The following is a 24,461-nucleotide window of genomic DNA, read 5'->3' on the forward strand; positions in this document are numbered from 1 at the left end:
AGAAGATCTGTTGACATGTGTTGCCAGCATCTGTTTTCATTTGAGCTGTCAGATACGTGCTTCTGGTTCCCACTGGCAGTAGAGCAGCCGTACCTCTGAGAAAAGCATAAGCTTAGATGCACACCTAGCAGGTGCCCACGTTCCTAATGCCTTTTAACTCCCCAGATTTCCAGGTAACCAGCAGATGAGATTTTTACTTCTAAGCATGAGACTGCTGTACCTAAACATGTGAGCTGCTGCAGAATTTTCTGTCAAAGAGATTGAATTTTCTCTTGTTGGTCTACTAGGAGTATTGTGGAGTGTTGATCCTTCCCATTACCTAGTCATAGGCTGGCAAAATAGACTTGAGAAAATGCCAGCAAGGGAGAACACAGAACACAGAGGAATAAGGAATAAGGCATTGGCTGCTTTCCTCCTCTCTACAGTAATTCTTCCTACAACCAAACATGATATAAACCAGTGGTATATGTGTTTTTTTGAAGGCCTGCCTTGTCAGCACTACCATGCATTCAGATTTAGTGGAGGCTGGGTTAGTCTTGATAGAAATTAGAGTTAGCAGTTCTTGTCTGCAAAGAGCAGGACAGCTGGGGGTTTAACCCATCGGGCTGCTCAGCATCACACAGATGTGTGTTCACTCCCTGCCAATGCGATGGGAAAGACAATCAGAAAAAAAACAAACAAACACCACAGCTTGTGGATTGATGTAAAGACAGTTAAATAGGACAGAAAAGGAAGGGAAAATAATTTAACTGTGATGGAAGAATATACAGAAGAATGATGCACAATGCAATTGCTCACCACTTGCCAACCAGGGCCCGTCCAGTCCCTGAGCAGTGGCTGCCCCTCAGCCAACTCCCCTCAGTTTTATTGTTCAGCACAACACCTTGTATTATGGGACATCCCTTTGGCCAGTGTGGGGCAGCTGTCCTGGTGCTTTTCCCTCCCAGCTCCATGTGCCCTCCCCAGTCCCCTTGCTGGAGAGGAGCTGAAGTGTCCTTGACTTAGCGTAAGCTCTGCTGTGCAACAGCTGGAGTGTTGGTGTGATATCGACATTCTCATCTTAAATCCAAAGTACATTGTATCCCAGACAGAACCAAGACATAAGTCTTGCTGCATGTCAGTAAAGCTAATGTTGATTTGTCTTGGATTATACTAAAAACCAGTGGAACCAGCTAGCATTTTTTTCTTTGCTGTGTTTGAGGTTGCTACTTACCAATTCAGTTGTCTCAGTCACCAAACTTCATTGTTACCATTGAAAATAATTTTCAATTTGGTTAAAATGTTAAGCCATTGGGGGGAAAAAAAAGTCTTTTGGGGGTTAGTAACTCTATAGGAGTTACCACTCAGTCATGTGGTCATGACATATTTGAGCAGAGTTTGCACTTAGGATCTTTGGCCCTTAAAACTGCGTACCTGTCCAGTAGAGCCTGTAGTGATGGTTTGTGCAAATGACTTTACGTTTCCAACCTTTTCATCCCATTGAACTAAGCAAGAAGTCAGCTGCTTATTTTTTTTTGGTCAGCAGAAATATTAGTAGATGTAAAAGCATTAGAATTAATGCATTTCCTGACTGAATAAATGCATGGGGTTATGCGTTATTTTTACTATTTCAGTATTTTTGTGTGAGCGTAGATTTGAAGCTGTCTCAGATAAAACAACAACAAAAATGAAGACGAAAGATGGCCTCAGTTTCTTCCAGAACACGAAACTTGAAAAAAAAATTGACAAAAAATTTCTTAGTCCTCAGTGAAACTAGTTGTATGAACAAGTTGTTGGCTTTTTTTTCATTTGCCCAGCTTTTCTCCCAAGTCCCATAATGATTCTCAGGAAACCGCTCATTTGGAAGGGAAAACAGAGTTGCCTTAATTACAGTTTATGCATACCTCAGGTGGCCACTCTCTTCCATTGTGGCAGAGAAGGTGGCTGTTGTTAAGAACTGGTTTAACCTCCCCGTTTACTTGCTTCGCATTCATGCAGAGGTACTTGAACTGGTTTGTCTGTGTTTTAAGTAGAGCAGATAAGGCTTTCCACAGGTTTGAGAACCTGTTCAGCCAACACTGACTGTTCAGTGGCTCGGGCACAGGTGAGCTGAAACTGCTCCTCCCTCTGCCAACTCATGGTTTTAATAGTTGAGTGTGTCCCTCAAGTCTTCCTGCATGCATGGCTGAGGTTCCTTTTCTGTTATCTTTAAGCTAGAACAAACTGCTTACCTGTGAATATGTTTTGTTCTTTACTCTTTCGCCCCACCTCCTTCTACCTCTCCAAGAGCTCTGTGGTGTGGGTTCCTGAATAATTTTTTTGTGTGGGATGTTAAGCTGAGATAGCTTTTGCTTTCTTCCATTTCAGCAGGTGACCATGATGACCTTCTGAGGCAGCCAGGGTAGTAGCACCTAGAGTGAAGATGAGTGAAGGACTGGAGCCCCACTGCTGACATCTCAAAGCTGATATTTATAGTTGAGTGGTGTTTGCAGGCTGCTGTAATTGCAGAACTGTTACCCTACCAAAAATCTCCCAGAAGCCTCTCCTGAGACTATTCTAGGCGCTGTGGTATAGTTATCCACGCAGTACTACAGCCAACACTGTTTAGAAAAACATGGCAGTGTGGTAAGCCTGCAATGAGTTTAAGATTGTTTCAGCATATTTAACACAGATTCACAACATTTTTTTCTCTTTAAAACTTGTGACTAGTTCACAGATGACTATCTGGATTGTTTTGCTTTGTGTTCAGTGCTAGGAATGCTTTTCACTCAGATGCATCACTGAGTCATGTCTTGAAACATGGAGAGCTGTCAAATGTGTGTGTGGCAGTTGCACTGTAATGTGCCAATATCTGAAATCCTTGTGGTGTCTATGGGCTTTCTGGCATGTAATTTGGTAAATTTTCTTTTTTAACATAGGAATAAGGTCTGATATTGGAAAGACTGCTTAGCATTAGTGTATAAACAGCACAGTTCCTCAGAGAGGTCATTGCTATGAACTTTTTCCTTCATGTTGGTAGGTAACTTATTTTGCCATATGCTGCCTTCACCAAGTTGCCAGCTTGCTGTCTTGCCTGCTTTTGCTTTCTCTTCCAACCCTCGAGGCCAAATATAGTTTTCCTGGTAAACATGTTAAAGCCTTATGATAAGTGGGAATTTTGTAAATGCTGTACAAGACCACTGTTTTGGCTTTCTCCAGTTGAAAAAGACATCTGACCATATATGTGGTGTCAGTTCTTTGGTCTTTCTCCGTTTTGGCTGGACAGTCTTCTCAGTACTTCCTTCTGTGTGGTGCCTTATGTCCAGCTGGAAGTGTTTGCTTGTGCTAGTCTGAAACTCAGAGACCGTGTGAGCAAGTGCTGAAGTAGAGTTTGTTACTCTTCAAGTAAATGCTTGTAAACGTTGTTTGGGCCCCTTTTACAGAGGACCAGTGCTACCAGAATGTAGCTACCAGTGCTAGTTAAAATGTGTTTTCCATTCTTGTCCAATTGTGTCTCCTTTTTAAACTATGCTGTTCTTGATCCTTGTTCATTTATGCTTTTAAGAACTCATTTGATTTCTTGTGGATGCAAAGGTTGTAGCAAACTAGTTAAGCCTGTTTAAACTCTTTAAATCCTTAATCACTGGCCACAAAGTTTTAGGGTTTCATTTCCTTCTGGTGATACTATTGCATCAGCAGATCTTACCTGTTGAAGAAAAATCATCAAATATCAGTAGTGGCTGATTGTGCTGGTGATGACAGCAGATGAAGAAGGTTGTTTGAATGTGTTACTGCTTGGAGAGAAGAAAACATTGAGCATGCCAGCATTTCTGGAGCATAGATGGAGGTATCTGGCACAGCTCTTGCATCTACTGCAACAGACCAGTAGATTAAGTGCCTTTATTATTTTTAGTGGCCTCTACTAGGATGGCAGAGTTTGCTGTCACACTCCTTTAGGCATAGTTATCTGAAAGGCTGATATTCTGAGCATCTCATTCACTGTGTTTGGAGATAGATATATATATACATATAGTCATCCCATTATTTGACAGTAGGGGTTTTTAACCTGTTTCTGGGTGATAAAACAGAGGCAGAACTTCTCTTAAAGACTTTGAACAAGTGATAGAAGAATGGTAATATACATATCGTAATATACAAATAGAGTAATTAAAGATAATAAGGTACATTTTGTATGCATTCCTCATCTTTCCCCTTCATCCATATCTCAAACGTGTCAAGACTGGGAAAAGGATGAGAACAGGATTTGTTAGTTTTGGACAATACTCTTCATGGTTGCTTTTTTACTCTTTTAGATTTTAGTTTGTCATGGCCTTGTCCCAAATTATGCCATTTTTTCTTTTTCAATTCACTCCTTTCTGAAGACCTGATGAGTAGTGATCTCTGGAGAAAAAAAGACGTTGCAGTGTGATTCAGTACGTGCTCTGTCTCAGTTCTGCCCATTCATTTTTCCATGTGGATTATGAGATGGTACCAGGAAAAGAAGCAGGTTTGTCTGCTGAGAACCATAAACCTTAAGCTGTACAAAGGAAATGAGGAAACAACTGTTAGTTTGCTCATCTTGAGGTGGGAGGTGAGGAGACAAACTTGTTTCCATCTTTTTGAGATAGTTAAGCAGTTAATTGAAAAATTTCTGAATTGTATATTTGGCTCTTTTGTCATTATTGTGGGATATTTTTTGAGGCTCTTGAACTGGAAGATGAATATTCTGATGCTCTGTTCTTCCTGAACTGTCAAAAGTCTTTGTTACAATGCATTTGACATCAGTAGAGCAATTGCATGCACTTTTAGTTGTGCAGTAGGGAGGGAGAAGAAAAAGGACATGAGACACTGTTTCTCCTCCTGCTGTCTACTCTTTCAGGTGGGCTAAGGACTCAGTACTTTTACAATTCAGAAAGAACTTTACTAACTGAAGTTTTCCTCATGCTTCAGAGACTTAACTAACTTCGGTTTTCTCCAGCTCCAGAGTTTGGTGTTGCTTAATCAGTTCAATTTGCAAGTCTAAGTCTTTACTTAAAAATGAAATTAAAAAGAAAGTTTGTTGACCACTAATGCTAGCATAAGGCTAAGGCAGGAATGTGTTGCTGGAAGTGTGGAGAAGTGGGTGTCCTTTTTGTAGCCTGTGTTGCCTACAACCTGGTATGTCCTGCCACCCAGGGAAGGGGATTAGGGAATACCACCTTCCCCAGCCTACTGACAGTGGCTTCCTGCCTCACAGAGCGTGCACGTGCTGTTCTCCTGGCTGACTGCCTTTGCCCAGTGTGATTTAATCATTCCTGTGACTTCCCCAGTGCTTCTCGTTCAGGCCAATAAACAAGAGACAGCATGGAAAAGAAGAGAAGGCTTTGCTGGAAGGAAAAGTTCTCTAACATCAGAGGCGGTGGTCTAGCCCCCGACACTCTTGCATATGGCAGGCAAAAGCATTTAAGTGAATGCAGGGCTGGAGCTGTTTGAATGAGCTACCTTGAGCCATACAGGGTTGTGGCTTTTCCATGGGGCTGTGCAGGAAATGGTTTTGAAACGCTGTGTGTAGTGGAGCGAGTACTGCACGAAAAGTGCATTATAGATGGGATTATAAAACCCTGGAAGTGGTAAGGCTTTCATACCATTTAGCTGCAAGATTCTGTGAACTGCTTTCTTTTCTCTGTGGAAGCCTTGTCTGTTTTTGAGCTACATCCCTCAGGATAGCTAAGTTAGGTACCTAAACTAGAAGCCAAACACACGTTTGTACCATTCATGGTGGTCACTAAAGATCTAGGAAATGGGGGTATTTTATTGATTCCAGAGCTGCAAAATATTAAGTGGGCCTTTCTTCTATTCTGGAGTTGGATATGACAATCCTTTGCATGACCTTGGTTGCCATGGCAGCAAGGTGTCCGTAGTTTAATTCCAGAGTAGAATAAGTGGAAGTATGTTTTTGTTTAACTGCAGCAGAGATTATGAGTATTTTGTCAGCTCTAATGCCACTTCAGTGACTGGAAGGAAAACAAAAACAAACAGGACTTCTACAGTCCACTGTGGTTTAGCTGATCTTATCATACAGACAGTAGTAAAAAATGGCAGCCTGTTCCATCGTGTCTCTTACATTTCTTAAGGAATCATGAGACTTGGTCATCCTCTGACAAGACATGTTCTGCATAGGTGAAGCTCAGAAAAATGTTCACTGAAATAAAATTCATAGAAGTGGAGGAGGCTTGAACTGCACGATATGCTAAATTTAGTGGTGTACTACATCTGTGTTACCCACTGTAGAATCTGTTAAAGCTGAAATTTTAGATTGATGAAAACTTACTGCCGTCTCCCTTTCAATCCCATTTTTTAGGTGATAAGTCTCTTTATTCTTGTGATCTTGTGAAGACAGGTTCTACACTGATCAGAAGATTTGTGCAGATGATATTTCAGTCCAGTTTGTTGTTGTTGGCTTCATCTTCTGTGGCTTTGGAGGAGAATTCTTTATTCCACCTATCAACAGAGACAGCACTTTTCATCTAAATTATAGTTTCAAGAGGGAGGAGATGTAGATTTTAACTATTCTTTTTTTATTCTGTATTTTGCAAAGTGGAGGGCTGTTGCCTGTGTTCATCCATCTTTTTTTTTTTTTTTAATCAATGGTAGAATGACATTTAAACTTGGACTAGTAGAATGCTAAGCTTTTTCTAAATGCTATCCAAGAAGCTAACAAACTTTGCTTTGCCTTACTTGATTGTAACAGGGATCAATTTGGGCTTGTTTTCCTGGTGCTGTTCTGGTCTCTAGTTGTCTAGCAGTCTTCATCTAAGACGAAAGGAGCTTTTCTCTTCTGTTCACTGAGCCCTGTTTGGCTTCTTGTAGTTGATATCTACTTTCAGAGAATGGTTCTATTTTATTTCTCTGGTGAAAATGCACCTCTGTCATATGGTTCATACTGCCATATTAGCTTCCGTAAGCTTGGTCATTAATGTGACACTGCTGAAATCATATTAGTTGATCAACTCAAGATATTGTGTAAGTTTTTACACTCTGCTCAGCGGAGGTGTAAATGAGCTGTGCAATTTGTGTTTTCTTCCATGAGAAGCTGTTTTTAGTCTTAGGTATTTGGTGCTTAATGGACTTCACGTACCCTACAAATGAGAATGTGGTAAAGTCATGCTCTAGCAGTTTTGCACTGACTAATAGCTTGTATTTTGAGAAAATAATATAAAGCATCAGTGGTAAGCATTACTGTTAAATAAAAAATGGATTAGTGGGTGAAAACTCAAAAAACTGTTGGTTTAGGCTTAACTATGTTAGGCCTTCATTTTACGTGTTGAACAGTAGGTTTATCACAAATGCTCTGTAGTGTTGTTTTTTTCATCAGCAGGTTTATCCGTCTTAATCAAATGTCCATGGGGAGCAGCCCGTGGTGGAGTGGGAGGGCCAGGGGACCCACTGCTGGACAAAGGGTGGAGGTGCCCCGTGCTATGGAGCCATACTGGAGCACAGAGGGACTGGGCAGGAGTGACGCAGATGGTGTGCTATGGAGTGAGCGCAGTGCCAATTGCACATTCCCAAGTCCTGCTTGGGGGAGGAGGTAGAAGGGGATGGTTGGGGGGAGGATGGTTTTAACTTGCTATTAGTTCTCGCAGCTTGGTTGTGTTATTAATTGACAATAAATTATATTAACCTCCCTACACTGAGTGTTCGGCCTGTGGTGGTGAATGTTGTCTTCCTGTCTTTATTTCAGCCTGTATGCCTGTTCTTCATTGTATTATCTCCCCTGGGTCTTTTGAGAAATGAGAGAGCGGTGTGGTGGAGCTGAGCTTGCGATCGGTATGAAACACCGCAGCCAGTAATGTAAAGGCCTTGTCATTTCCTTATTCAGCTACTGGAGTGCCTAACAAAGTTACAAAGTAACTCTTGAGATTTTAATGAGGGGAATCTAGCAACCAAATAAAAATATTCCCCAATCTAAATCGTTGAATAAAATTGCTGGTTGTCTGAGCGCCTGAATCTTGTTTGTTTGCTCTGTGTAGCCTACTGCTGTCTTGGAAAGCATGTAAAATAACTTACTGCATGGTTGTCCAAGGAGAAGATAGTAGTGCTGCCAGCCAGGTTTTGCGAACGGCCTGTTGCAATTTGCATGCATGCCACTGAGACTGGTTCCTTCCTTCCTTTTGCATGTTTTAGCTGCTTCTCTCATCTCAGCTGTGTGCTTTGTCATTTGTGGCGATTTTACTGATGTAGGCTGTACAGAGCAGCAAATTGTCATCTTGCATAGCCAGTTCCAAAAGTATAGTTAATGGACAAATAATTCTGAAGCATCATGAAGTGCTGGAAGGTACTCTATCCTTGACAATAACTGTCTGGAAACTGACCGTTTGTTTACCTTTTGTTGCCTTTATGTGTAAATTAACCCAGTCACACAGTATTTTTATTACCTGAGATCCCCTAAAGAGATTTCAGATATTAGGAGAAGATAATAAGTAGTATTTATTATGCAATTGTTCTATCAGTAAAAGAGCAAGCTGTGGATATAATCACTGTTCAAAAAACAGAGCTTTCATTCTTTGTGTGGAGAAGGGAGGGATGCTGGAGATGGTTTTTTTTTGTCCTTCATTTTTTGTGCCTGTCTTCCTCCAGCTTCATGGAGTGCTAGATACTCCACCACAACCACATCCTAAACTTCAGCTAGTGTATTTTGAGCACTGAGTTTGTCCAGTTCTCACCTTCATATTGTGAATATTTTTTCATGAAATGCATTTCTTCCTTCTTTCCCCAGTATGTGACAAATCCTCATTAGTCATATAATGTAATTTAGAACTGTAATTCAGATTTGCCAGGGTCCTGAGTTCTTGCAGCAATTCAGTTCCCAGTATCAGAGCCCTTTGTATTGAAACAATCACCTGCAATGCTAATTTTTTTTCTTAAGTTTTGTATAAAAATTGACTGCGTATGTTTATGGCCTTGTATATTGGTGCTCTGAATTAATACTTGGACAAACAAATTAACATAACCTTTTTCTGTTCTTACATGGAAATTGATGGAAAGCCTGAAGGCTTAGCAGTCCAAGAAGCAGAAAAAAGGATCATAACAGAGAATGAATTTAAAGCTTTGGGGAACTGTAGTATTGCAGACTCTCAAGAAGCAGGAACAGTTCCAGCAGGATGAGGGAGAAGTCTTCCAGGCAGAAGGAGATTGCAGTGCACAGGGGGGGCAGAGTATAAGGGCAGGCCTTGCTGAAAAGCGTTTCAGAGGCATGCAAAAAAAAAATCTGCTGTCTCTACAGTTGGGCTGTGCTTCAGTATTGCCACATTCTTACCATTCTTCTTCCTTCTGGAAAATGAATTCTGCTTTTTCTTAGAGTGGACTGGTTTTCTGTGGAATGATCTGAGAGTGGACTCACAGTTTAATCTTGACATAAATTTTTTAGATGTTATGTATTTGGGATGGGAAGAGAAGAAATGTGTTGTTTTCATGTGCCTGAAAGAAATGAAAAAGATGCCGTACTGTTTTTCTAAGAGCTGAATAAAAGTTGTTAAAAACATCTCAGTTGAAATGTCATTGTGTGCAAAGGAAAGGAATACAATACATAGTATTTCTCATAAAGTTATGTATGCAAAGCAACAAGCTGTATAACTAATGGTTATTTTTCTCTGATCTGTCTCATCTAATAAAAAGCACTGTTGTTTTCAGTGGTGGTCTTGCATGTGTGAGTGTGGGATATGTAGTTCAGATGGGTAACCTGACCCATTCTGACCCTTACTGGCAGTTTTGACCTTTTCTTGTTCATAAAATATGATGATAAAATTAGTTAGAAAATGGCAGAGATTGTACCTTGTTTTTCTGTTACTTGAAAATAGGATAAGCAAAATCCATTCCTGCCTCAATGTAGCAATATCTGTTACTTACACTTCTATTTAGTCAAGGAGGTGTTTCATATATCAATATGCAAAATGAATTTCAAGACACTGGATTACTTTGCAGTATGGGTAAAGACCTTAATTGTCAGTGTTGTTTATTTGGAATTACCATTTTGCTTTGACTGTACTTGAAAAAGACCTACCGAGTAGAGCTTTTAGGTGAGTTTTTTGGTTTGGCTGTTGTGCAGCACACAGAGATTAAAGCTTTGATAATTTAAAGGGATATTATGCAAAATTTGGAATTTTTCATGTTTGTACTTGAAAATTTTAACATTGTTATGTCTTGAACTTCAAGTATAAGCACCCTCAGTGCCACTGCAAACATTTCATGAGAGAGAAATCATTGTTTCCTGTCTGAAGTGCTGCTGAATTGTCACAGAATTGCTTGATATTCCTTTGATGGTATTACCATAATTCAGAGATTCTAAGTAAATGGAAGTTTCTGACAAAATAGCAATTTATTTTATATCCTGTTATGTGGTTTTTCATCGTTTTTCCTGTTTTTTTTTCTTTTTTTTTCCTTTTTTTTTTTTCTTTTTTAATTGAGTGTCTGGTTCATCTATTATGGTACCCAGATTCTATGGTAAGAGAGGAATTTTTCTGTAGTATTTCAGACCAAGCTATAAGAAAATCTATTTTATCTAGGGCATAGAAATCACTTTTGTCTGTTTTGTATGCCACACAGTTGTTTGTTTTGTTTTTGGACTGTGTGCATCATTCATGACTTTTCACAGATGGCTGTTTAGTTTGCTCAGCGGACGGACTCTGAGAGCTCATCTTTTTTTTTGTCTTTTCACAGACACCGTTGTTGCTCCTAGTCAAGCACTAGGTTTAGTTTTTTTTTTTCCCATGTAAATGGAAGAAGGAAACATTCACTTGAGGTGCTTGTTCTCGAAATTGTAAATGGTGGTATTGCTGGAGTGCTTATTTCTCATTACCAAGTAACTGAGAATCTGGACGCTGATGTTTGAGAGCCTTTTCCACCAAAGAAAGAACCTACTTAATTTTTTTGTTACGTGATTTGCCTTGAATTGTAAGGTACGCACCTGGAGGATGTTTACTGGGAAATGGCTTACACAAGCATTGTATTTCAGATTCCAGTAAAGCAGGAAAATTGTACATTATGTTCAGAAAAAAACAGTTGATGTTATCTGATATTTATGTAGCCTGAAGTTGCAAGCTGTCTTGTAGGCTTTCTTTATCTCTAGTGCATACAAGTAGTGATACCTACTAAGAAGCCTATTCTTCCCTGGAAGGAGAATAACAGCAGAGAGAAGTAGGCAAATAATCTCCAAATGTCATGTAATCAAAAATATTTTAGGAAAACTCATCTGCATCCCCTTAAAACCAATGTTCATTTTATTGTAAACGATTGGATACCTTAGGCCAGTTGAAAAGGCTTTGCTGAAGCAGAAGGCTCTTTTCCACATCAAAAGAGAAATGAAGAAAAGAGCTCTCCCTTGTGTTTTTGTGCTTTGCTGCTGTGGTGGTGGGGGGAGGGTTGCAGATAGCCTGAAGGCTGTAAGCATGAAAATGGAGTAGAAGAATAGAAGCCATACAGAAATTGTATTTATTGATTTGTGGGTTTTTTTTTTTTGTATTTTTTTTAAAGAGATTATTCTTAGTCCTACATAATTCTTTTCTTCTAAGGTGTTACACGGCATCCTCAGAAAATTAGGTTTGTGTCAGTGTTTTCAGAGCACAATCTACAGAGGGAAAATTGTGACCTAGCTCATTTCTTAGGTGTAGTAGTTCTGTCATCAAATTGCTTTGTCACATGGACCTTGCTATTCCTCTTCTACAGTTCTGAATAAGAACACTTAGGTATGTTAGTTTCTATCTGAAGACCGGAGTCTTGTCACGATACGGACTTGTAATTAATGTCTGTCACTTTGTTAACTAAGCACACCAAAATAACTAGAACACTCGTACTGTATGGATCAGCTAGGGTTTAGCAGTGTTATGCTTTGGTCCTATGTCTAATGTTGGGGAACAGTTAAGTCTTAGGATTGTGGGAAACTTGTGAGAGTTTTCTGTAATTAGCTTTAACTTCTAATGCCAGAATTTTTATATGTTTTTTATATGTTCATTGGGAGAAGTGTACCTGAACATACTCAAATATATGCTCCAGAAGTATTTAAAAGAGAAATTCCAAATAAAATGCTGGGGGGGAAGGGGGGGGGGGGGGAAATGTGCTGTCATCATTTGTAGTTAATCATACAGTGTTTGTACTTCTGAAAACAAAAATACTAAGCTATGGCAGTGGTTAATAATTTATTTTGCAATTAAATTTAAGCTTCTTTCTTCTTAGTGCCTGCAAGAAATGTGTTGGTTTTACTCTGTTCCATTTGCTAGTAGGTAGCTTTTTTTTATGTTTAAGAATTGATTAACACTGAAATGAAAGTACGTAACCTTTTTCATTCTCTCCCAGATTCAGACATTTAACGTTGAGGCACCATGCCAGACTGTGGAAGATTTAACGAGTGGGGTTGTGATGGCCCAGGTTCTTCAGAAAATGTAAGAAATTATTTCATCATTTACATGCATACATATTTATTATTTATGAATGTGTCTGATAGAAATGTATTTTGATTCAGGCTTGGCTGGTGTTCTGTAAAGGCATGACTAATCCTTCGTTTAGACAGTACTTTAACCTGAGATGTGACAAATATACTTCTTCTCCATAGCTTTCAAATAACTATCTTAAAGGTCAGAAAAGGAAAGTTTTGTCTTAGGAAGCTGTGAAGACATTTATTCAAGTGTAATCTTACTGAAAAGTGAATTGGGTTAAAGCTAAGGTCCCAAGTTACTCATAATGTTAGAGTTAGTTTCACATGATAAAATTGAAGTAAGCTGTTAGTTTCATTGTTTCCAGAGGTAATACATTCTTGATAGTAAATGGGGGAATAATAGATGTTGCAGCAGGTAATGGTTTTGTTTCCTTGAACTCTAAGGTCAGATAGGATGAAATGCATTAATTTGAAGTCTCAGACTAATTGAGGATAGAGACTGCAGGTACTCATCCGAAGCGTAGCTGATCTATATCCAGTATTACCTACTTTACAGAAACGCAATTTCTTCCAACTTGGCACTAGCAGCAAAATCTTGCTAATCTTAATGAAATTGTAATCAAACAGATGTAAGAGGAAAAATACTTAGTTGAGAATCAGGGAATGTTTAAACATACAAAGCAAGTGTAAAACAGGCTTTTCCAGCCTACCCTTCTCTCTGTATTACCAGTACTGGTTCCCTCTCCGTCACAAGAAAAATAACTACACAGAAGAAAATTTTTTCAGGTGTATAAGTGTGTAAGAGCAAGACAGCCCGTTGATAGAGATCACTGGGAGAAATGTTTCATTGAAGGTAAATAGGAGTGAGCTGGGCCATGTCACTGGAAACTGATGTCATTTTCAGTGAACACTTGAAAACTTCAGTATGAAAATCCCCCATCAAATTAATTGTGGAAATACAAATTTATTGTCTAGATAATGAGACACAAACCTTTCTAAACTCTGTCATTATTATTCCATTGAGAATAGTAGACTACTGTTCTTAAAATGTGTGTTCCTTGAAATTTTGATATCCTCCAGCATGGCTGCCCCTTATTTAGGGTTCTCCAGTAATGCATAAAAATAAAGGGGAAAAGGGGGAATTTTAACAATTCTTAGTACTTCTCCTGTAAAAATCAATTCATCTTTAAGAAATGGTTGAGCATTCCTCCCCAGAGTTCTCTGTGAGTGAATCAGAGAATCGTAGAATTATCAAGGTTAGGAAAGAGCTCTAGTCCAACTGTCCATCTATTACCAATATTTCTTACTAAGCCATGTCCCTCAGTACAACATCTTAACGTTTCTTGAACACCTCCAGGGATGGTGACCCGACCACCTCCTTGAGCAGCCCATTTGAGTGCCTGACTGCTCTTTCTGTGAAGAAGTATTTTCTAGCATCCAACTTGAATCTCCCCTGGTGCAACTTCAGGCCATTCAGTTAGTTACATAGGAGAAGAGGCTGACCCTCATCTCACCACAACCTCCCTTCAGGTGGTTGTAGAGAGCAATAAGGTCTCCCCTGAGCCTCCTGTTCTCCAGACTGAACAATCCCAGCTCCCTCAGCCTCTCCTGTTAAGGCCTGTGCTCCAGACCTCTCACAGCTTCATTGCCCTTTTCTGAACACACTCCAGCACCTTGATGTCTTTCCTGTAGCGAATGGACCAAAACTGAACGCAGTACTCAAGGTGTGCCCTCACCAGAGCTGAGTATAGAGGCTGATCTTCCATTCTCCTGCTGGCAGCACTATTTCTGATACAAGCCAGGATGCTGTTAGCATTCTTCGCCACCCAGGCACACTGCTGGCTCACGTTCAACTGAGCATTAACCAATACCACCAGGTCTTTTTCCTTTACACAGTCTTCCAGCCACTCTGCCACAAGCTCATGGCGTTGCCTGGGGTTGTTGTGGCCAAAGTGCAGGACCCAGCACTCGGTAAGAAAATGCAGTCATTGAAGAACTCAAATTGAATGAGGCAGAGTTCTCATGAAAACTGAAAGGTGTTAACCTTATCTGGTCATCTAGATATACTTCCATAGGAGAGTAAGGATAGCTTTGTTCTTTACATTTTTAAGATTAACTTGAAAATTTTAAGATTTGAATGTCTAAACTCTCTGTTTATTTATATTTTTGTTGTTTTGTTTGTTTGTTTTTACCTGCACTTTCATGGAAAGAGCGTCCATTGGTACTTATGAGGACAGGCAGTAGTTCAAACAAGTTAAAGTTGACACTGGTTTATGTTGAGGATGTTTCAGGGAGCAACAAGAAATAACAAGCCATGCCTTGTATCAGCTGTTGAGAAGGGGGCTTGATGTATGTTTTTCCTCAACATTTTTTACCCTCGAGGTAGTAGCCTGTGTTTGTAAGTAGAGACCATTCTGCAGAAATGTCAGTTCATATAGCAGAATTTTCTGCATAAAATTGCTTTAAGAGGCTGTATGAAGAAGAGGGAATTACACCTTCAGAAGCTATTCAAGAACATAGTGTGCAGTATCATGTGGCAGAACTGTGATTTATGTAAGCAAGCATGAGTGTTTTACTTACGGATTCTGATGTTAATAAACAGGTTTTGGTGAAAACAGTGAAAGACACCTTCTCTGTTTTTATCATAAAACCTTTATGTTTGAATTTCAGGTTAAAGTGTGATTGAAAGGAATTCTCCAGTGCTAATGGAGAAGAATTTGTGTGTTTCCTATTGTCCGTTGATATCCCCAGAAAAGCAAAATTTTCCTTTTATTCCGTTCTGGAAACTGTTTGTACTCTTCTTTTAGTACTTTGATTGTAGCCTGTGCGTTATGCCCCTCTTACTGAATTATTCATTTGTGATATTACACATTGCAGCATACTGTGTATGTTTTGACACATGTAAAATACAAAGACCATGCTTTTATGTGTTCCTTCTAGAGGGATCTTCTTAGTAAACAGTTATTTCTTAAAGCAGCTTGCTGCACCACTGTTAAAATGAGTAATAATCAGGTGTTATGCTCAGTGGGCTGGTTTTCTTTTCTTTCAGAGAATATTTCTGTCTCTTGGCATCTATGATTTGAAGAGATGGTTGCTTAAATAAAGGAAAATTTGCATACAAAATAAGTTGGATGTGGTAGAGCACTGATACAAGTGGCATCACATGAAGTGATAACACTGTTGACAACAGTAGGTATCTTGTGTTCTGAAGAAAAGTCCCAATTGCCTGCAATGCTATTGAGAGGCTAGGCAGCAGTCAACTGATATGTAATTGCTTTTGTAAATTTGCTAAGTTATCTAATGCAGTAGATTCCCCAACTTTGGATATAGGTTTAAGAACTTCCTCTGTTCAAAATGGAAATTCAAAATGGTACAAGCAAATAATCTCAAAGTAACAGTGGTGCTCCAGTGAGTTTTCTGGTTACTTGTTCAGCGCAATATATCTTCACACAGAACTGGTAGACTTTCTTATCTTGGCTGCTCAGTTCTCTGCTATAAATTTATGTATTTGCTTAGGTGATGTTTTTTTTCAAACATTGCTGTACGAAATGACAGCATCTATCCTTAGGATGTGGACAAAGGGAGCTTGAGAGCTCTGGGTATGATTGACTTGTGATTACCAAAGCAGCAAAAGTGGTGAATGAGCTACCAGCTTCCCAAACCCTTTTTATAAAAAAGTATTTCTAGAAATTCTAATGGAAACTTTTGGTTACAGATGGTTAATTCTGTTGGTTCAATACGGAGAAAAATGCTGCTGTTAGTGTTGATTCTGAATCTTAATAGGAATTATGAGGGCAAAACTAAAAGTATAACAAGACACTTCGAATGATTCTGAGGTGATTTATACATGAGGAAAGGGGTGATCATTCTAAATTTGCTTGATTGTTGATGCCAACCTGGCAAAACATTTTTGCAGTATGCTAATGATTATTGTGTAACATGGATTGAAATGCTCCTGAAGGGATTTGGTGACACTGTTCTTAATACTGTTGTGACTTAGAGTGGATTGCTTACCAGTTTCTGGACCTTGGGTTCTCCATGAGATTTGTATACATTAAAATTAAAAACCAGAGAAACCTGTGGAAAATGGCTATCACTCCTTCTTAAGATGTAATTCCCAGGGATCTTCTTTAACTTTGTCTTATGATATAAGGGTATAGGTAGTACAAAACTTCATTAAGAAAGTGAGTGCATTTGCATGTGTTACTTTAATTGCAGTAGTAAATGACAACATTTTTTCATTTGCTATTGATGTACAGACATCCAGAGTTGGAGGTGATCATGAAATACTGTGATTCTTCCTCTGTTATGTCCTTATTATTAAAGATGGAGTATGTAGCATTACTCTACCAGTCAGTCAGAGTAAGATTCTGCTTGCAGACAGTTCTTTATGCTTATAGAGTAATTATTTACAATTAAAATGGTAAATCAAGAATTTGACATATTCATGGCACTGTGATCTTGAAGCAGTGGAAATTTGTGACCGACTATAATTAATAAAATGATGAGATACAGTCCTTAAGAAGGACCCAGTGGTCTTTTTTTTTTTTTTTTTCCTGGTGAGGCACAGATACCTTGCTTTCTTACTGAGCTGGGTAAACATTTGCTAGTAGTGGGTCTCTGAGCATACCCTGCTTGTGATTGGCAGAGTACCCATCCAGAATACACTAGGGTCCTTTTTGAACACCAGAGCTCCAATTGAAGCAGTTCAAGTAGGTCTGTGTGTTTTCAGCTCACAGGTTTTTTTCCAAATGATCTTGTAATTGAGAAGTTAAGCAAATAAAGACCTTTTGCAAAGAGGTACATTTATTTAATGTAAAACACGAACATTAATTTTTCTCATCTCTGGTTGATCCTGTATGTACTGAATTAATTTTGTGCTTAGACTTACTCATCTCTGAGGCCAGAGAGGCCATTCAGAAGCTATTTGAAAAATGTCTGCTTCAAAACCAGATGAAACTCTGGATAAGACATTGTTTTTTCTGTTTCATACTTCTGGGTTTTTTTGTCTGTGCTAGAACTGTACTGTTTTTTGAATGGAAGCAGTTTGGAGTCGTTGGTTTAACAAGTAATTAACTCCTTTCTTCCAGCTATATGTTTGCAGATGGTATGTCAGAGGAAAAGAAGTATGTCATGATCTTCACCACAGTCTGTAACAGAATGTAAAAATAGTAGTTGAAATGTGTCAGTAGAGAAATGTTGCTGTTTATGATCGTATGTTGATGGAATGCTTAAAGACCGTGGTACATTGTGAAGAAGACATTGTGCAGAAAATGGAATACAGGAGAGGTGATGAATCAGGAGCAAGATTTGTCTTCAAAGACTGTGCCCTAATTTAATCACTGATATAGCTGCTGATCTGCTGCATATATGATTGCAGATATGTTGCTTGAATTTCCAGACTTGCCCCTAAAAAGAAAAAATAAGAGAGGAAGGGTTCAGTGTAGAACCTTTTTATCTTTGGAGGATACAGCTGTAAATCTAACAGTACTTTGCAGCAAATGCAACACTGTAATTCCAGAAATTAGAATACTTGCTGGGAGACTCTAATCTTGCCTACCACACCAACTCTTAAGAGCCTTATTCATTTAAAAATACATATATATATATATATATATATATATAAGTTTTCTTCCCTAACTGCTTCATTTTTTTTTTTGTCTGAAAAGTTTCCTTACTAGGGACAGGAGACTCCTACGAACTGTCTTGAACAAACAGCCAAGCAGTAGTGCCTGCAGGGAAGGGAGGAAGTTTATGGAAATAAGCATATACTTTACAAGCAGTTGGCATTCTTCTTTTCACTGTCAGTATCTTAATTGCATTGTCAAGAGTGCAGACAGTAGAGAAACTGATTAAAAAAAAAAAAAGCGTTCACAAAACTATTAGCCAAGGGTTACTGTGGAAAGAGATTTGCAAAAACTGATAGTATGTGGTAAATTAAATAGTAGAGAAGTGTGTTCTTCATAGAAAACACTTAACTGTAGAGGTGCTATTTAGCTGTTCTCACTGTATGCATAGAGGATGCATTGTTCATTCTCAGGCTTTCCATTTAGAAGGAGTATATTTACAATCAGAATATAGCAGTAGGAATCCGTAATATGTGAAAAACTAAGTATTTTTGTACACTTTCAAGCAATGCAAACAAACAGTACTCCAGGACCAGCTGATGAATTAGAGGAAGAACTTACAGGGAGAACTGACAAAATACACTCCGAGTCCAGCAACTTCTTCCAAAGCGTTACCTACACATGGCACGCAAATAGAGCTGTGCTGTGGAGTAGTAGGGGTGATCTGCGCTGTTTTACATAGGCCATATATATGCAGAGGTCGGCAGGCATTTAAGTAACCTCATCGTGAGGAAGAAGCTTAATTGCTAAGGTATCTTCCTAGTTTCTGAAACCCGTTTTTAACAAATACTCTACTTTTTGTATTTCAGAGATCCAGTGTACTTTGATGAAAACTGGTTAAACAGGATCAAAACAGAAGTAGGAGATAATTGGAGGCTAAAGGTATTTTACTTATTTTGCTTCTCAACAAATCTGTAGTTTAGTTCTTAATACAATATTGTGTTTTAATAAAAACATTTTTTTAGATTAAGATGTTGCTTCATCGTGTGTTGAATTTAGGATGGCTTTTATTGTACTTTTTTTTTTATATTGATGTAGCTCTGCACAGTTGAGTGAAGAAAACATTTTGAATTTGTAAGTTGGTTTCAATAATTTAAAAGAAAAAATATTAAAATAAACTTCATGCTTAAATTAACATTTGAAAAACACAAATATGAGTGAAAGGTTTTGTTTTTTTACTGTGAAGTGTGAAAGTAACTTTTCTTTTAAAAAAAATATATAGCTCTGAGAAACAACTGCAGAAAATAGCAGACTAGTAACCAATTGGTTTAAATAGAAAAGGCAAAATGTTATTTCGTTTTACTTCACCAGCTTTGCACAGCAACTGAGTTTTAGGAGAGGAAGTGATAGTTTTTTTTGTGTGTGTGTTGTTTGTAGTCAGTGTGCTTTTTAACCACAGCCAATTTGCTAAGTCATTTGTATTACTTGGTATTCAAGTACTTTCTCTTACAGTCAACAGAATTTACACTGGTGAAACTTTGGAGTGTTTTGGTATAAAACCTGAAAAACGTAGTTTCATGTGTGGATATTAGTCTTGTTTCTGGCTGGATTTGGTCATGGAATAATACATGTGTTTCTTGAGTTTTCATTTGCTGATTTCTTTCTGATTTTTTTTCCTGTTCAATGGAGTTTGCCATAAGCAGTTTTTTTCTTTTCTTTCTTTTTTTTTTTTTTTCCTTGGCCTCTCGAGCCCTTCTAAATATCTGGGAAAGGGCTGCAACTGTGAAATGCTCTTGTGCTTACAGGCTTATCAACATCGTTGGGGTGAACAGAGGGGAGGGGCACAGGCGAGTGCTGCCTGAGGAGGGGATGAAGAACTGTTGCTGCACATATGTTGTCAGTAAACTTGTCAGTGTGGTTTCTTTTGCCTGGCCACTAATTTGCAGGTCTGGACTGTAGAATGGTTTGTCTAACAGGGCTGCCAGCAAAAATATGGGAACGTTAATGAGGATATAGTGGTAGACGGGTAAAATAAAAGACGTTGTTCCTAAAATAAATAAATAAATATTAATAATAAAAAAATAGCTGTTCTACACTTATTACAGCAATTAATTTAAGTTAGCTGTTCAAAGAAGTGAGTAGAACTGCAAGTGAACAGCTGATAACAAGTTTTAACTTTTCCCTAACATAATTTTGTGGCTTATTTCTAAGGAATATTAAAATCTCAGCTGTGAAGTTTGGAGAAAAACAATCTGAAAACAACTCACTGTGATAGCATTTCAGTTGATTTAAAATAGTGCAGCTTTTGTAACTCTTGGAGGGAGCTTCAGGAGGATTTTTTCTTAATCGTCTACTAATGTAGCAAGTTCTAAATCTTAGCAGATGTGAATATAACAGAAAGACCAGGCAAATCATTCAGTCAAACAAAATGCATGTTTAATTCTATGTTTTAGAACAGTGATAAGGTGGGCTGTATCATCCTTCATAAGGCCCTCCTATCCACTTTGAATAGAGGCATTAATTAAGGAAATGATGTAATCTCTAACTCCCAATTGGATGTCCATCTATGCAAAATGTTAGTACTCTGGGGGCTTGCAAAGCAGGAAGCAGTCAGCTAGCAAAGACATATCTTTCCTAATATGTATCAGGAAAAGCTGAAAGCTTTAGTATGGCTGGAGTTGAAACTCTGTACACATTAGTATTTCACACTGAAGAGGATAACATTTTGAAGACAAAACGGTATTCACTGAAACTACAAAATGGCATAGAAAACAAATCTGTTGCAAAAAAAATTTTCAGGAACAAAGGACCAAGAATAGTTCAGTGTCAAACTGTATAGAAATATCAGTATCAGAACAGAAATTTTAACCATTAACTGTTTCATACACACGTGTCAGTTACTGATTTTTTTTTTTTTTTTTTAATAATTACTAAATATATTATTTGATAGAATTGTAGAAAAACCATCCTGTTTCTGTTCCCTGTGGGCCATGCCTGCTTTGGAATAAGCAGGAAATACATTGTTGTGCATGGTCTCTGACTTTGCCTTCCAGTCTTTTGCTTTAAGCATTCAGACTGCAGCATCAGTTTAAAATACGATTTTATCCATATCTCTAGCAGTGAGCTGAATTCGTTTGATTCCTGAATAGCACGTTCAAATGATTCAGTAGATTTTCTGCATTGAGTACAGTTTGAATGCCTTGTATTCAATAGAATATTGCAAGATAGAATCATCAGTAAAATTTGAGTGCAGGATATTCAGTGCTGTAATCCAACTAACCTAATCTACATGGTTTATCTTTGACTCCCTCCAGTAGTAGAATTATTGTTGTGCTGAATTATTTCACAATACAGGCGAGGACAACTGGTATAGCTATGGAAGCTAGTTTTCTGTGTACACAGTCATTCTTCTAATACTTTCATGTTCTCTGTAAGAAACGGAATGCTTCCTCATAAGCAGCCTTTTGAGTTTTTAGTTGTGTTTCTGTTTTTTTTCTGATAAAGATAGAATGTGCTGTCACGTCTGTCATACAAGTGTGCTTCTGCAAGAAAGGAGTGGGGATTATAGACATATTTACAAGACAGCATTTATTTCTCTGAAAAAAAGATAACAAGCAACAGATATATTTGTCTCTGTTCTTTCTTTCTATTTATTTTCCCCTCCCCCTTTAGCTCAAGGATGTCCCTGTATCTGTTCTTGTGATTTCTGTTCTCACAAAACAGGCTGGAGGAGGATAACCCGTGAAGCTAATGGCACAGTCTCTCTCTGGGCCCCACTTATAGCAGAGAAGAGACAGAATGCAGTTTAACGCAGAAACCTAATGTGGTGGAAACTATACATACACTTTTTTTTTTCTGTGCAGCCAGGGAGTTTAGTCGGATATCTGAATGATTAAGAATTCTCTTGTCACTGTAAGTCTGCCCTAGCAACACTTCCAGAGGTTATAAGGTTGTTGATTATAAACTGTGTGAGGGGAAAGTCCTCTGTGCATAATTATCCAGGAGAGATAGTGTAGAACAGCATCTCAGAACGCTGGGGTTCCCATTTAGACACTTCGTACAGAAATGTACAAGGATAAATTAATTTCCAGGGAGTCTTCACTACAAACAGAATTTCAGACATACATGTGAAAAAAGGATAAATACAAAATTAGGAACAAGCTGTCAAAATACTAGAGAGTAAACAGGAGGTTAAATAACCCCTGACTCCTTTTTGTCAGTAATCACAAGCTTAAGAGCATTTCCACTGTCTGTTACATTAGGCTTTTCTTGTGTAGGTCAGCTATACTCCTAAGGAGAGAAATCTAGGCAGATTATCCTTACAGACCTTCAATTTGGAATCAGTGTGTAAGTTGGAGATAAGTAAAAATAATAATTTCATATGACAGGTAAGAAGAAAACCATTCCCACCATTACCCACCTCACAACCTTATGCCTTGTAGTGTCAGATTATGTGTCTTCTTTAGTAACCTCGAGGAAAATCATATCTGCTTTCATTCTAGTCAGTTTATCAGGTTAGTACTGCAGAGTAAGGGTCAGTCTCATATATTGTGTAATAACTGTGTTATAATGGTATACAACAGTCAATGTGGCTGTAACTGACTGGTCAGTGATCATTTAACATAAGGAATATCAACACAAATCTGCAGTGAATGTTAGTGAAATTGGTTAGGTTGCTGATAGAACAAAATAGGGATCCCATGTGCTTGTGGGCTGATCTCCAAAGGATTGTAAAACACTTAATAGTCACAACCTGTGTTGGAAATAGTATCTGTTGTGTTCTGCCATTGCATGATTTAATAGTTTTTGTTAACGAGTCATAGTTATTCTTCTTTGTCCTTAAGAAAAAAGAGGGGGGGGGGAAAAACTTAAAATCCATCACTTGCTGGAATGCTAGAATTAATAATCTTTAGCACTGTCCTTTGCTTTTCTCTGTTACGTCTCTTGTTCATTTTCACTCATCTCTGTTTGAAATCTTCGTTGTTAGAGTTTATGCTATGGCCTGGCAAGTGTTAAAGGATTGTCTGAGTTGGATCTCAAAACAGAAGGCATTTGTAGTAGTTTGCGGTGATTCTCTGCCACTGGCAGTAAGTTCTCTCAGAAGAGAGAACTCCCCTAGCAGTACTGACGATCATTGTTAAGTTCAAGCCAGTCTATAAAGAAGCTCCTTTAGCTTTATAATTGTCTGATTGTCTGCCTGATACAAAGATGATGTAGTTAACTCCTGAAAGCAAGTTATCTTGATACTCTTGATTGACAGTGGGATAAAGTGGAGCCTCAAAGACAATATTTTTTTTCATTTTGTTTTCTTTTTCTGAAGATGCTGTCAGGTACAGTAGTATTCATGACAGATTTTCATGAATACTGATTTTGTTACAGCATCACAGCATTAAACTCTATGAAAGTAATATGGAGGAAGATAAAATGTCTTAAACTTAACAAAGAGTTAATTCAAACACAGCTTACAGGAAAAGGGGAAAGCAAGTATTTTCTAGGCTAGGACATTCCATTTTGTTTCTCATTTCTGGGATTATGTTCAAGGTTCCTCACAATGTTCTCTTCGGTAAACTGGACTTAAATTCTACAACATGGCCCTTGGGTTTCTGTGGCACTTTCTGCAGCAGACTCAGGTAAACTACGAACTGGAAGACTTTAATGAATCAAGCTTGAAAATTATTATTCCAATCAGTGCCATATTCGTTATGGTGATTTGACATAAAAATTAAATGATTTGTATTTCTTTAAAATCTTAAATCTGTTGTAGACTTTGGTGGTAATTGTTCATAGCCCTGGGGATATGGCGATGATTTCTTCGGTGCTACTCGATGTTTTGTGTTATCATGTGTAGCCTATTTCTTTCTCGAGTTTCCCCTAGAAAATATGGTTTGTTTCAGTCATCTCATTTTGCCTAACTGTTGAATGCTGAAGTGTTGAGTTTGTCCCTGGATTTCAGTATCATGCCTCCAAACCATGTTCTGTAGTGTTTTCTCAGACCTTTTGGAAGGTAGATTCAATCCACTACCTTAAGTTCCTTATTGGATATTTCCAGAATGTATTCAAGAATATAGAAGTAATTGCAGGCTTTAAAGACCATTGAGATTTGATGGTTCTGTTTTCATTTTTCTCCCTCCATTACAGTCTCACAGCTTGGCACTGTGGGTACTGTTGTCAGCAACAGTAGTTTGTGAATCCTAATTCTTATGCTACTCATGTCTAAGATAAGATGAATAGAATTGGGATGTGATTATTCAGTTCTCTAACCACCCTCTCATTTCTGCTCAGTCTTTACAGAAACTGTTTGTAGACTTCCCATCACAGGAAATAGTGCACTGCTTCTATTATCTAAGTTTCTTGCTTATATAGTTGGACAGTGTTGAAATCTATAGCAATTCCTCTCAAAAAAGAAAATTTTTTTTTGTAAAACATCATCTGTGAGATCAATTGGCAATTTTTATGGCTTTCTTCACAGTCTCCAATACTCAATCTAACTGGGTTTTTGCCAAAAAGAGAGCTGAAAGCCTTCAATACTG

General features: G+C 38.2%; 1 protein-coding gene across 7 annotated transcripts in view; it reads left to right on the forward strand.

Moving 5' to 3' along the window:
- The window catches only part of HOOK3 (hook microtubule tethering protein 3), a 78,673-nt gene that overhangs the window by 1,163 nt on the left and 53,049 nt on the right, over window positions 1–24,461 (forward strand). For 5 of the 7 annotated variants that reach the window (XM_003643039.6, XM_015280495.4, XM_004949342.5 and 2 more), the window contains exons 2-3: window positions 12,286–12,371; window positions 18,801–18,873. In XM_003643039.6, the coding sequence (XP_003643087.2) occupies window positions 12,286–12,371; window positions 18,801–18,873 (159 nt within the window). Of the gene's footprint in view, window positions 1–7,678; window positions 7,765–12,285; window positions 12,372–18,800; window positions 18,874–23,472; window positions 23,562–24,461 lie in introns of all 7 variants that reach the window. The other 2 variants (XM_046905620.1, XM_040655803.2) reach the window with 2 other exon arrangements.

This window comes from Gallus gallus, chromosome Z, assembly GCF_016699485.2.
Source record: "Gallus gallus isolate bGalGal1 chromosome Z, bGalGal1.mat.broiler.GRCg7b, whole genome shotgun sequence".
Lineage (NCBI taxonomy): Eukaryota > Metazoa > Chordata > Aves > Galliformes > Phasianidae > Gallus > Gallus gallus.